The 13,718-nt window shown below is 36.8% G+C and overlaps 1 protein-coding gene across 2 annotated transcripts in view; it reads right to left on the minus strand.

Annotated features, from left to right (window-relative positions):
- LOC149834793 (polyadenylate-binding protein RBP45-like) overlaps positions 1-5,600 on the minus strand; it is a 34,810-nt gene extending 29,210 nt beyond the window's left edge. For both annotated transcript variants that reach the window (XM_090011558.1, XM_090011557.1), the window contains exons 1-2: positions 4,862-5,600; positions 676-1,156 (exon numbers count right to left, since the gene is read on the minus strand). In XM_090011558.1, coding sequence (XP_089867684.1) covers positions 676-1,156; positions 4,862-5,302 — 922 coding nt within the window. In that variant the 5' untranslated portion in view covers positions 5,303-5,600. The remainder of the gene's footprint in view (positions 1-675; positions 1,157-4,861) is intronic.
- Between the last annotated feature and the right edge of the window lie 8,118 nt (positions 5,601-13,718).

Here is a 13,718-nt window from a genome sequence, read left to right on the forward strand (position 1 = left end):
AAATAACTGCCAACTTGTAGCACAGAATGCCACGTAAATGCGGAATTTAAGGACAGAATTGACATAAACAGGAAAACTGACCTAAATCAGGGCACGCACTATAGGGATATGTGTTTCTGCCGAAATCAGTTCCAGGTCCCTAAGTGAACAGAGAGCCTCTGGGCATCCTGCTTTGAGACAACATGAGTTCTATAAGTGTTCATAACCTTCAAACCCAATTAAGCATGCCCAACTTCACAAAGGAAAGTAATAGGAAGGAAACGACTTTGTATATATACTGAAGCAAGAAATTGCGGCTTCTCTTCAAATGCGCAACCGCGAAAAACAACAAAAACAGATTCAGTCACTAGCATAACAAAAATTTATTCTGCACAGGCTGCACCAAACACATGTTAATAGCAGAAACTTGAAAGAACAATCATAGAAGTCCTAAGCTCTTGCTCAAGAAAAGAAAAGGTCCTAGGCAGTTAATTCACACACAGAGAAAGCACAGGTAATAGCATTAAAAATTGGTCGGATGCACAAACAAGTCACAATCAGGTCCAATGAAAGATAATAGATTACAAAGAACCAGTACGCCCAGAAAGAGTTTCCCGTTTGTCTTGTGAAATGGGTACGCGTATTGAACAATGACCATAAAAGGAAATGATGGAGTTGTGCATTTCTGATGAATACCTTTTGCAGGATACTGCTCCTGACTACCCACAGATTTCTTTGTAGCAGCAGGACCAATCCTCATGGGCCTTGTGGAACAGAATACGCCATTCATCTCAGTCACAGCACGCAACTGCTCACTTTCATTACCAAACCTAACAAATCCATAACCTTTAGAACGACTGGTAACCCTATCTGTAACAACTTTCGCACCCTTGACCGAGCTGTAATGGCATGTGAAGGTCTCTTGAAGGACATAATCACTCACGTCAGATGCCAGGTCCCCAACAAAAATAGTAAACTCCGGACCACTCTCTGGACGCTTTTCTCCAACTCCAAATGAGGCCCAGTTCAGACGAAATGTTTGTTCAACATCAGGCATCATTGTCCCATTGTATGTTTGCAGGATCCTCTCAGCAGCTGCACGTGTTACAAACTCGATAAACCCGAAGCCTTCTGATTGCCCAGTTTGTTTATTCCGAATGGCTTTCACTGAGACAATCTGTGTACAGAAACCCCACTTTAGTAGTCAGCATATTTTGACACAATAGAATGCGCAAATCATTGACGAGTAAACCAAGTCAAAGAATTAGCTTCTGCTTGTGCAATTTGAATAAACCGATCAAATAGTTGGTGATAAGAAATAGACGAAACCTCTACAACCGTCCTGCTTCCCTCAAGGTGAATATAACAAACAAGATAATAGAAAACCCCGCAACTGCTATAGCTTAAAACAAAACATAATATGACAATAAAAGGAAAACAAAAAGATGAAGAAGCGCCCATATGAAAAGAAAAAAGGGCCACGTCAAATGCAAAGCCTAACCGTGAAGAAGCAACTAGCAGCGATATCAATGCATCCAAAAAAATAAAGGAAGAGGAAATAAAGAAACAAAATGACACACCAAACATTGTACTGATGAGAAACCTCATCCGAACATGAAGGGCCAAATTCGATACAACAACAACAACAACAACTACGCCTTCATCCCAAAACAATTGGGGTCAGCGATATGAACCAAAAAAGAAATTCATTTTGGGTCTTCCACATGAATCCTTTTCCTCCAATCATTTCTATCCAACGCCATGTCCTCGGTGAGGTTCAAAGCATTCATATCCTTTCCTATCATCTCCATCCAAGTCTTCCTAGGCCTACCCCGACCTCTTTTAACTAATATATTTTCCCATTTCTCCAACCTTCTAACTGGGGAATCATTAGGCCTTCGCCGAATATGTCCAAAACACCGTAAACGATTCTCTCGCATCTTATTTTCAATGGGTGCAACACCTACCTTCTTACGTATCTCTTTGTTCTGAATCTTATCTTTTATTGTATTTCCACACATCCATCTAAGCATCCGCATCTCAGCTACACTCATTTTTTGAATATGATGTCTCTTGGCAGCCCAACATTCCGTACCATATAGTAAAGCGGGTCTAATAGTCGTCCTATAAAACTTTCCCTTCAACCGCAATGGCATTCTACGATCGCACAGCACTCCAGTAGCACTTTTCCATTTCATCCACCCAACCTTTATCCTATGATTTACATCTCCATCAATTTCTCCATACTTTTGAATGATGGATCCCAAATATTTGAAATAATCATTCACCGGTATATCTTGCTCACCAAGCTTCACTACACTCCCATCACTACTTCGTTGTTTACTAAACCGACATTCCATATATTCAGTCTTACTCTTACTCAACTTAAAACCTCTAGCTTCCAATGTCTATCTCCATAATTCTAACTTAGCATTAACCCCAGCTCTAGACTCATCAATCAAAACAATATCATCAGCAAACAACATACACCACGGTACATTTTCTTGAATTGATCTCGTAAGCTCATCCATCACTATCGCAAATAGGAAAGGGCTTAAAGCAGATCCTTGATGTAACCCAACCGTTATCGGAAAATTGGTTGTCACCCCTCCACAAGTGCGGACATTGGTTACTACTCCTTCATACATATCTTTAATTATACTAATGTACTTGAGAGAAACACCTTTCTTCATCATTGTCCACCAGAGAACGTCCCTAAGTACTCTATCGTATGCCTTCTCTAAATCAATAAAAACCATATGCAAATCTTTGTTCCTCTGTCTATATCTTTCAATAAGTTGTCTAAGAAGATGTATAGCTTCCATAGTTGATCTTCCAGGCATAAAACCAAATTGATTCTCCGATATCATGACAGCCTTCCTCAACCTAGACTCAATCACCCTCTCCCAAAGTTTCATAGTATGACTCATGAGTTTTATACCACGATAGTTTGTGCAATCTTGTATATCACCCTTATTCTTATATAAAGGCACCAAAGTACTCTTCCTCCACTCATTAGGCATCTTATTTGTTCGCCAAATCAAGTTAAAAAGATTTGTCAACCATTCTAAACCTTTCTCTCCCAAGCATTTCCAAGCCTCGATAGGTATACCATCTGGGCCAACTGCCCTTCTTGATTTCATTTTCTTCAAAGCCTCTGCAATTTCTTTCTTTTGAATCTTGCGCATGAAGTCACGATTTATCTCATGAAAAGGAATGGAGAAGTCTCCAAGATCTTGAGCATGACTATCATTAAATAGCTTATCAAAATAATCTTTCCATCTCTCCTTAATCTCCTCATCTTTGACTAAAACCCTTTGCGTTTCATCTTTGATACATCTAACCATACCCAAATCCTTCGATTTCCTATCTCTCATCTTTGCAAGCCTATAAATATCCTTCTCGCCTTCTTTGGTATCCAACTTGTCATAAACCTCCTTATATACCTTAGCCCTCGCGTTTCGAACAACTTATTTAGCTTCCTTCTTTGCTATCATATACTTCTCCAAATTCTCATTATCACGACTCTTACTTAGATTTCTATAACACTCTCTTTTAACCTTAATAGCTAATATGACATCCTCGTTCCACCATGATGTATCCTTACCTAGTGGTGCACCGCCTTTAGACTCACCCAATACCTCCTTAGCTACTTTTCTCATACCACCCGCTATCTTATTCCACATTGATTCTGAATCCTCCTCGAGACACCAATCAACTTCCTTAACTACCTGCTCTACAAACATTCCTTGTTTAGCTCCTTTCAGTGCCCACCACTTAATTCTAGGATCTATCCTATGTCTATCCCTTTTGCGGCATTGTCTAATTCTAAGATCTAAAATTAAGACTCTATGTTGTGTAGCTACACTTTCTCCTGGTATAACCTTACAATCGATGCAACAACCCCTATCTCTCTTTCTAAGTAGGAAAAAATCTATCTGACTCATATTAACCCCACTTTTAAATGTTACTAGGTGAGACTCCCTCTTCCTAAACCAAGTGTTTGCTAAGATCATATCATAGGACAAACAAAAATCTAAAATCCTTTCTCCACTTTCATTTCTTTCTCCTATACCATAGCCTCCATGGATATTCTCAAATCCATCCCTACTAATGCCTACATGTCCATTAAGGTCACCGCCGATGAAAAGCTTTTCTCCATAAGATGTCTCTTGTACTACTCCATCTAAATCTTCCCAAAATTGATGCTTAATGGAATCATCTAAACCTACTTGAGGTGCATAAACACTAATAATATTAATAATATCCCCTATGTTCCAAGTGGCTAACCTAATTTTATGGTCTTGGACTAACTTCTTTACCCCCACCCGTCCAACAAAGTGAGGGAACCCTTGCCTATTTGACACCACACCCGGGCGCCGGTGTGACGCGTCGCTTCTGGGCGACGACCTAGCAACCCTTGCACATTTATCACTGCCTCCGGGCCTAGAGAGTACAGCGCGTCGCTCAGTAGGGAACGCCCCAACGAAATTCTCATATTGGTTCATTTTCATAGGATATGACAGTTTTTTATGCTGGCTGTCACAGGCCTACCGCAACCCTCCTCCTTTATCCGGGCTTGGGACCGGCAGTGTATAACTACCGCCAAATTCGATGTATAGATTAAATCCACACAAAAGGCACGAAGAACAGGAGCAAACCAATGATTAAATAAATGATACGGAGATGGATGGCAAGAAAAGGATATACAATAAAGAATCCAGTAGCACTTGAGAAGCATAATCACGGGAAAAAGAAAGGGAAGAAAAGAAAAGACAGATAAGAACGCCGTGCAAGTAGCCTATAAACAACTAGAGCGCAGCAGAATTGGATGGTGAGAGGTGGATCAATAAGCACAGCAGCAGAATCAATTATTTCTTACCTCGCCTGTGTGCACGAAACAGCTGTGGAGGTAGCCCTCGTCCATCCAATATTGCAGGCCACCGATCCAAAGGGTGCGAATTTTGTGGGCGCTAGCAGGTTGCTGCTGTTGTTGTTGCTGCTGGAGGTGATACTGGGGCTGGGGTTGAGGCTGAGGCTGAGGCTGAGGCAGCAGCTGCTGCTGCTGCTGCTGTTGCTGTGGCGGTGGCAGCCGTTGTTGGTTCCACATGGGCGGAGGCACCTGAGGGGGTTGGAAAGGAGGCGGTTGGGGATGATAAGGGTGTGGAAGCGGCTGAGGCATGTGGGTCGAAGGAGCAGGAGCCGCAGGAGGAGGAGGAGGCATCATCATCATCCACTGCTGCAGCTGCTGAGGGGGAGGCTGATGACTGGGGTCCATCGAGGGCGGAGCCATCGGAGGAGGAACAGGAGCCGGTTGCATCATTATCGAGCCGGAAAGAGGGGAAAACCCCAACCCCCTTCCGAGTGAAAAACACAACGATCTTAAGGCACGATCGGTGAGGCCAAAGGACGCTGAGAAGGAACCGGCGAAACCCTAAAAGTAAGCAAAAAAACGTGGGATTGAACCCAGAGAGAGAGAGCGTCCATCGGATAAGGAGCAGAGGAGGGGAGGGGTACTGTACCACTCGAATGATGGGAAGAAAATATGAGAGGTAGGATAGGCAGGAAGCGAGGAAAGGAACGGAAGGGGAACCCACCAAAACCCTAGCCCAGCGTGGCCTTACTGTAACGCATCAAATTATGAATCGACGGGTATTTGCGAAGCAGGTTACAGGTGGGACCGTGGGAGGGGGGGGTGTTGCGTCTTCTTCCCCGAAGACGTACAGTTTGCTATACGAGCGCCAGGTATATAAGCACGTGGGGCTGGCATCATTTAGCATCGGTCCTGTGTTATTTCAAAGACTTAAGTATCTTTTTTTGCTATTATAATAATGAAACGAGGGCTCAAAAAAAAGACAAAAATATTTTTTATTTAAAAAAAAAAGAAATAATAATTTAAAAAAAATAACAAAAATATCTTTCATTCAAAAAGTCCAGGATGATATTAACGTAAACTTTTGCACAATCTGCTATAACAGGAGCTTTTTTTGACGATACACCATTTACCATCATCTGTTATCATCGGCGCAACTTTTGCCATCGTCTCGAGTCTAGGTTCCCGCATTGGTTTTTAGTTTGTGTTATAATACATTGTTGCCTTCTTGTTCTTGCCTTGTATTACAATACATTGTTGCCTTCTTGTTCATGTCTTGTGTTACAAAACATTCCTAGGTTCGTTCATACCTCGTGGAGATAACTATAAATTGATTGACTGGTTCGATCATTGGTGGGCATCATAGGGGCACTTGCCGGCCATCTCTTTTTACAGTTTTCTCTTCTTTTTCATTTTTGTTAGGCAGTATGAAAAAAAAAACAATAACGCACAAACATTCCAACAAGTGCCATTAAGGCGTCGTGAGTACCTTTGCATGTCATCATGCTATTTTTGAAGAATGTATATCATCGTGAGTGTCATTAAGGCATTGTTTTGTTATTGCAGGTGGATCTTGTCTTTTTGACGGTTGAAAATTTAAAGATATTTGTACGTTGAAACCTATTGACAAGAATGCTTGTTTACAGATGCGAGGAAGTGCCTCTACCCCATCCAGTATCGTCCATTCACTCAGTATATGCAATGTATTGCAAATCGCGGTTGTAGTAACATACTACCGATTTGTGAGATATTATTTTGTTTGTTAATATCGATTTGTAAGCTATTATGCTAAATTTTCGTATCGATTTGAAATATTTTTTGCGATATGTATATCAATTTGTAAGATATTATGTGTTTTATAGTATCAATTTATAAACTATTATGTTGAATTATTGTATCGATTTATAATATATTTTGTGATATGTATATCGATTTGTAAGATATTATGTGTTTTGTAGTACCGATTTGTAAGCTATTATGCTGAATTGTTGTATCGATTTGTAATATACTATACGATATGTATATCGATTTGTAAGATATTATGTGTTTTCTATTATCGATTTGTAAGATATTTGTAGAAAGAATTTTAAAACGTGTGTGTGCGGAAATACATTGTTGCACACTTGCAGTGACAATTTATGTATTCAAATCGCTGCTCATTTAGCAATTTCTATTAAAATTGTTTTACAGTATCGTGGATATAATTAAATCGTTGTCATGTGAATCGCTATCGTCAACACACATATACGATAAATTATTTCTTTTATTGGCATAATAAGTAACAACTCGATGCATAGTATAAGCAAATAACAAATTGATGTTGCTTTTGTACTGTGATTCATTCAATCGTTTCTTTGACTTGCTTAACTTTATCGGTATCCGTTTAAGGCAAAATGATATCTTGCTTATGACAGTGGTGAGCTTATCATCTGGTTGCAGTAAAGATAATCTATCTCAATCATTGAAAAGTTATGGAGAAGTGAACATGTGCACTAATGATGCACATGATAAGAAGGGTGCATGCATTGGATTCACTCTTGACTTGAATGTTCCAGCAAAAGAAATGCAATTCGATAATGAGGTAGACGATCATGACAATACACTTGATAAAAGTGCAGGCACTGGGAATGTACATGATAGTACACTTGACTTTGTTCTCGTAAAAGGAATGCAGTTTAATAATGAGGAAGCTACATATAAATTTTATAATGATTATACCTTAAAAATTGGCTTCAATGTTAGAATGTATTCTTGATAAAAAAAATGCATAGGGTGTCGTGGTGACAAAGACATATGTTTGTTCTAAGGAAGGTTGAAAGAAGTCAAGTGAAAATCCAAAAAGGAGCAAGTCAGATTAAATATGTGGATGTCGAACAAGAATGGTGTTAAGAAGACTTCTGAATGAGAAATATGTAGTTCGTACTTTAATCAGTGATCATAACCATGATTTAGCAACTTTATTTATGACTCCCATGTTAAGGTCACATCGTAAAGTAACTAAAGTGCATGTTGCAATTATTGAAATAGTTGATAGCGTTGGTATTGCACCAATGAAGACATACAATCTGTGTGCACACATGGATGGTGGTCGCGAAAATGTGTCATTCACATCTATGGATCTAAGAAACCACTTGAGAAGGAAGATGACAGATAACACTAAGAATGAAGCAATGTGTTCTTTGATTGATTACTTACAGAACAAATCAAACATTGACCTGGGTTTCTTTAGTGCAATGCAACTGGATGAAGATGGATATATTGTGAATATGTTTTGGGCAGATTCAAAGTCAAGAGTAGATTATGAATGTTTCAATGATGTGCTTATTTTTTATATGATAGTGAAAAACAATACTGAACAGTGGCTATTTGCATAGTTTGTCGGAGTGAACCATCACTCACAGAGTTGTATATTAGGCGGCACTTTTTTGTATGACCAGACCAAGAAAAGCTTTGAGTGGTTGTTTAGAGTATTTACAAAGGCAATGAGTGAGAAGCAACCTGAAGTTGTACTTATAGATGGTGATCATGCAATTGCGGCTGCAGTGTCTCATGTATGACCAGATGCACATTATCGCCTATGTTTGTGGCATATCTTTTAAAATGCAACAAAGATCATAAAATACATATTTAATCAGAAGATAGGGTTTGACAAAAAGTTTATAAGGTGTGTACTTGAGAGTGTAGACGAGGTCACCTTTATGTCTGATTGGGAGTCAATGATTCAGATATATGATCTTGAAGACTGTATTTGGTTACAAAATTTATATGCAGAAAAAGATAAGTGAGCATTGGCATATGAAAGATAATACTTTTGTGCAGGTATGATAAGCACACAAAGAGTTGAATCTATGCATGACATATTAAAGAAAACTTTGTATTCATGTTTAACAATGTTTTGCTTCATAGAACAATATGAATTATTTGTAAACGGTCTTAGACAGAATAAGCTTGAACAAGATGTGAAATGTTTCAATACACGCCCTGTAACTTTGGGCATAAAAATATTGATGTGACCTGCAAATCTGTATGCACTAACTGTATTTGAATGAATTAATAAGGAGTTTATACAGGTCATGAATTGCAACATAGAAGGACATGTGCAAATCAATAATATGCACAAATATCATATTGTATGATAGGGCGAAGAGCATCTGAAAAGGCAAGAAGCACATGTTATGTACAATGTTGACAACGGAACAATTGAATGTACGTGCAAAATATATGAATTCAACGTTATTTTATGTCGTCATGCATTAAAGGCACTTAATCAAGAGAAGATACAAGAAATATCTGAGTCATATTTAATGCGAAAATGGACGAGACAAACAAAGATTGAACTGCTAGATATAGATAATGTCAGTCAATCTGGTATTGATAAGAAGTGTCACATAGCCTCCCGTTACCAACAATTATGTAGGTCACTTATGCATGTTGCAGATTTGGCATCGAAAAGTGAAGAAGCCTATGTATGCATGAGAAAAGTGTCAAGAGAGTTACTTAAAAACGTGCAGTTAATTTACCATCAGTTTGTTGCAGCTCATGAAGACCAGTCCAAGAAAATGAGAGCGAACAGCGGAGGTGAAATTCATGCTTTCCTTGACACTCATGAGAAGTTGAGTTGAAGTGTAAACATCATCTTCAACAAGTCAGGAGTGGACGTTGTAGATTATGATGGAAAATTTCACCTAGCGAAGGGTATCAAAAGAAAACATGCATCTGATCGCAGTTGTAAAACCCATAATTTTTAAGGATTATTAATAAATAAAGAACTTATTTTTTTATCTCCAAATTAGAAATGTGTTTCTAACTTTTGAAATTTATTTATTTATTTATTACATATTCATTTGTTCATTGAAGCCAATCAGGGTATAATTTGCATTTATAGAACTATTTTGGGTTATAAATCACTATATATATATTATATTTAAATAGATTTTGATAGAGTTTGTAAATTATTAAAGTGTATTTGTGTGTTATTTGGCTCTTGGTAATGATTTATAGGGTAATTTGCTATTTTTGGCTAATATTGTTATAATTGACATTTTTTGAGTTTTTGGCATTTGTGATCGCACAAGAAGGGTTCGTTGTATTGCTTGGGTAGTGGTCTTTGTGGACTTCGAAACTCCTCAAACTTTTGAGTTTCGATTCATTGTTCTTCACATTATCAAAATAAGATACCTTAATTGAACTTATAAAGAGCATGTTTAGGCACTAATTGTGTAAGCATGATGTTGCACTGAATATTTAAATGAATTGCAAATACAAGTTATGCTCACACACTTCACTTAGTTGTGGATATCTAGGACTCTTGTGATTATAGTTCGGAGATCATGCTTGTCATGATTGTAGTTAACGGAATATGCATGTGCACTTATGAATGTATAATATGTACGCAATGTGTGTCACCATACTTTGGTTTGCGCATACTATGTTGCTTTGTGTGTGTATGGATTTGATACATTGTGCACATATAACTACTATGGACATGTATAAGTCATGTTTGATGCATATTATGAATGTTATATATATTGTCTTGTCATATGATGGACTCATTTATTATTGTATAGAAGAAAGCATGTGAATGTTAGAAATTATTTTGAACTTGTATGTCTTGTTTGCTTGAGAAATATATGCGTATGATGTACGGTAGGATGGTCAATGAGATTTTGACCAACCCTTACACAATTATATCTAAGGTGATATATCGATTCATGTGGTGAAAAATGCATATGACTTTTATCGTGTGTGCAAATCTCAAACTGCGTAGGAGTTATGTATGTTGATGTTTAGTTGCTTCGTATTATGAAATGTGCATGTTCACGTATGCATGCATATAACTCATGTTTTGTTTATGCATGCTACGAGGTTCAATTTACGAAGTGCAATATTCTTTGTGGCGATGATATGATGTGTAGGATAATATACCTATGTATGATATGATTTAATTGCCACGTGAAATGAAATTATGAATGCATGCGATAAATTTTAAGTTCAATAGTGAACTTTGGTTCATAAAGCCTTATTGGTTAAATGTGTGATTTTATAATTTTAATGCCATATGAAGCGATGTATGGTGCGATGCTTTGATTGTATACATGCTTATGCCCGTGTTGATGGCTATCGACCCTGAGAGTGGTCAATTGTATTGATGCATGTATCACAATAGTTTTCACTGGATATGGTACCTTTTGAGAAATTGTTCTCAAAGGATTCTCTGTGAGGGTGTTCATGACCAAATCAGGTAATCCGGCTAGAGCGGTAAGTCTCTGTGAGGAAGTGCATTGTCCAAGAGCGGGTAGCCCGCGAAGACGATATATGCTTGCGAGGAAATGCATTGTCCAAGACCAGGCAGACTATCCATCTAGGGCTATAACTTCTTGTGAGTTTGTACATTTTCAAGACCAGGTGATCCGGTGTGGATTTTGTAAATCTTTATTATGAATAAATGAAATGTTATGATGATTTGTGATGATCTTCTGAGTTGATTGAGATAGCCAGTTATGAATCTATAGATTTGACTTTTCTATTATAGCATGATTATATATTAAACTCAGATATGACAATCAGATCCTTATTGATTTTAGATCTTGATATGAGGTTATGATTGTGATGCTTATGTTAGCGTATAGGTGAATGACACATCACGCCTACAAATGACTAATTTTGAGTCTTTTAACTTATTAGGTGAATGATATATCACACCTACATCATTTTATTGCAAATGATTATCTGAGTAAATATATCACACCTACGTATCATGATTGATGGGTATCATGAATATCTAACTAAATTACTTATAAGGTATGTGTGTGTGCTTCACGTTGGAATGGTCAAATGTAATTTGACTTATTATTTATGAGAATTATGAATGCATATGAAAATGATGCAATGATCTATATATCTTAGATGCATACATTATATATATTTATTTATTTATGCGATGACTTATATTACTTGAATGCATATAGATTATGCTTTATTACATGAGTTAAGGTTGAATATGATATTAAGTGATGAAACACTTTTAAATGCTTTATGTTTGAATGCTTGAAATGAATGACTCATAGGACCTTGTTTCCTTGTCTATCACTTGACGATGGATGAATAATATATCTTTACCTTTAATTGCTTGATATGTTTTCTTTAAGTTTGAGTTTGGGTTGCTTTACCAGACTTTAATGAGTCTGACCCCGTTTTATGGGGGACAGGTAATCCAGGTAAAGTATGATGAGTAATTAGAGTGAAGGGCTGGTCGAGCTGCATCCTCGAGGGTCCACTCTTACCTTGCGATCTTGGTATTCATGATCTTTTCGTTTTAAGTACTTAATCATGTAGAGACTGAAGTATTGTTTTCATACTTTGATTTGAAATAAAATTAAAACTCTTCATATTTCAGTCTTATATTGTATATGGTGTGAAATGTGTATATCTCGTATATTTTGATTTGATTGTTATCTTTAGTGTAACCGCGTCTAAAGTCTTAACCATTTTTAAAAGTCATTTCCGCGTTATAAGATATGATTTACTTATAAAAAAAAATTAGTCTCAAAATTTCAATATTTGAACTATAATTAAGGTTATTTTTTTTGGGGCATTACAACAGTCGTTGGAGGACAAAAGGTACACTAAAATTGGTTGGCAAAAAAAAGTCTAAGAAATAACCAACCTTTAAGCAAAAGCAACCAAGTCCTTCGCATGAACATGTATGTAATACATTATATTGCTTTCCATGTAAATTGCATTACATGTAGTTTATCAATATCTAACTTGTGTAAATTTCAACATGTAGCAATACCCGACAGACATGCACGACAATGTTGTAACCTTCAATCCTCTCAACTAGTTTTTTCAGAATAATAACTTCAGTTTTACAAATCTTTTGGTATGTAATTAATGTTGGGAGGATGTTTGCATTTCTTGTTAAACTTAATGTAGTGTCTTATATTGTTCTGTTTCATGACAGACTTAGATCAATTCAAAAGTGAGCTATAGAACACAAGAATCGCGTGTGAATTCTGTTTAAGTCTTACCATAAAGTTAGTTTTTATGCCTTTTTTGCATGACCCAATTTCCACATTGTCAGATTTATTAAGAGTTTAACAAAACAGAAGGTGAATATGCTTATACACTGAATGGTCTTATTAAGAAAGAGTTTTTGGATGAAGCCATTTTCATGAATCGTGAGCCATAAAAATAGAATTGTTAATATTTTTGTGGATCATAGTTCATGAAAATGGCTTCATCCAAAAAGCTATAGAACACAGGAATGACGTTTGAATTCTGTTTAATAATGTATCATTCACATGTATAAATCGTTGCAATATGTATCATTCACATGTATAAATCATTGTCTCATCTAGCCTACAGAGCTATAATTTTGATATCATAGGTAAATCACCGTTGCTCAGTGTTTCTACAATTAATGAAAATCATTGTCACATCTAGCCTTCACATATACAAATCGTTATACATATTTTTTAGTTGAATCGTTGTGCAAAAATCATACTTAGTAGTTAGAAAAATATCTGCCTAATCTTCGATATACTTTATGACAAATATGCTACAGTCATGTGACCTGTTGACAAGAATGTTTGTTTACAGATCCGAGGAAGGGCCTCTACCCCATCCCGTATCGTCCATTCACTGAATATATGTAATGTATCACAAATCACGATTGTAGTAACATACTACCAATTTATGAGATATTGTTTTATTTGTTAATATCGATTTGTAAGCTATTATGCTAAATTTTCATATCGATTTATAATATATTTTGCCATATGTATATCAATTTGTAAGATATTATGTGTTTTGTAGTGTCGATTTGTAAGCTATTATCCTGAATTTTCATATCGATTTATAATAT

The sequence above is a fragment of the Nuphar pumila genome, chromosome 6 (genome assembly GCF_984573655.1).
Source record: "Nuphar pumila chromosome 6, dmNupPumi1.hap1.1, whole genome shotgun sequence".
Lineage (NCBI taxonomy): Eukaryota > Viridiplantae > Streptophyta > Magnoliopsida > Nymphaeales > Nymphaeaceae > Nuphar > Nuphar pumila.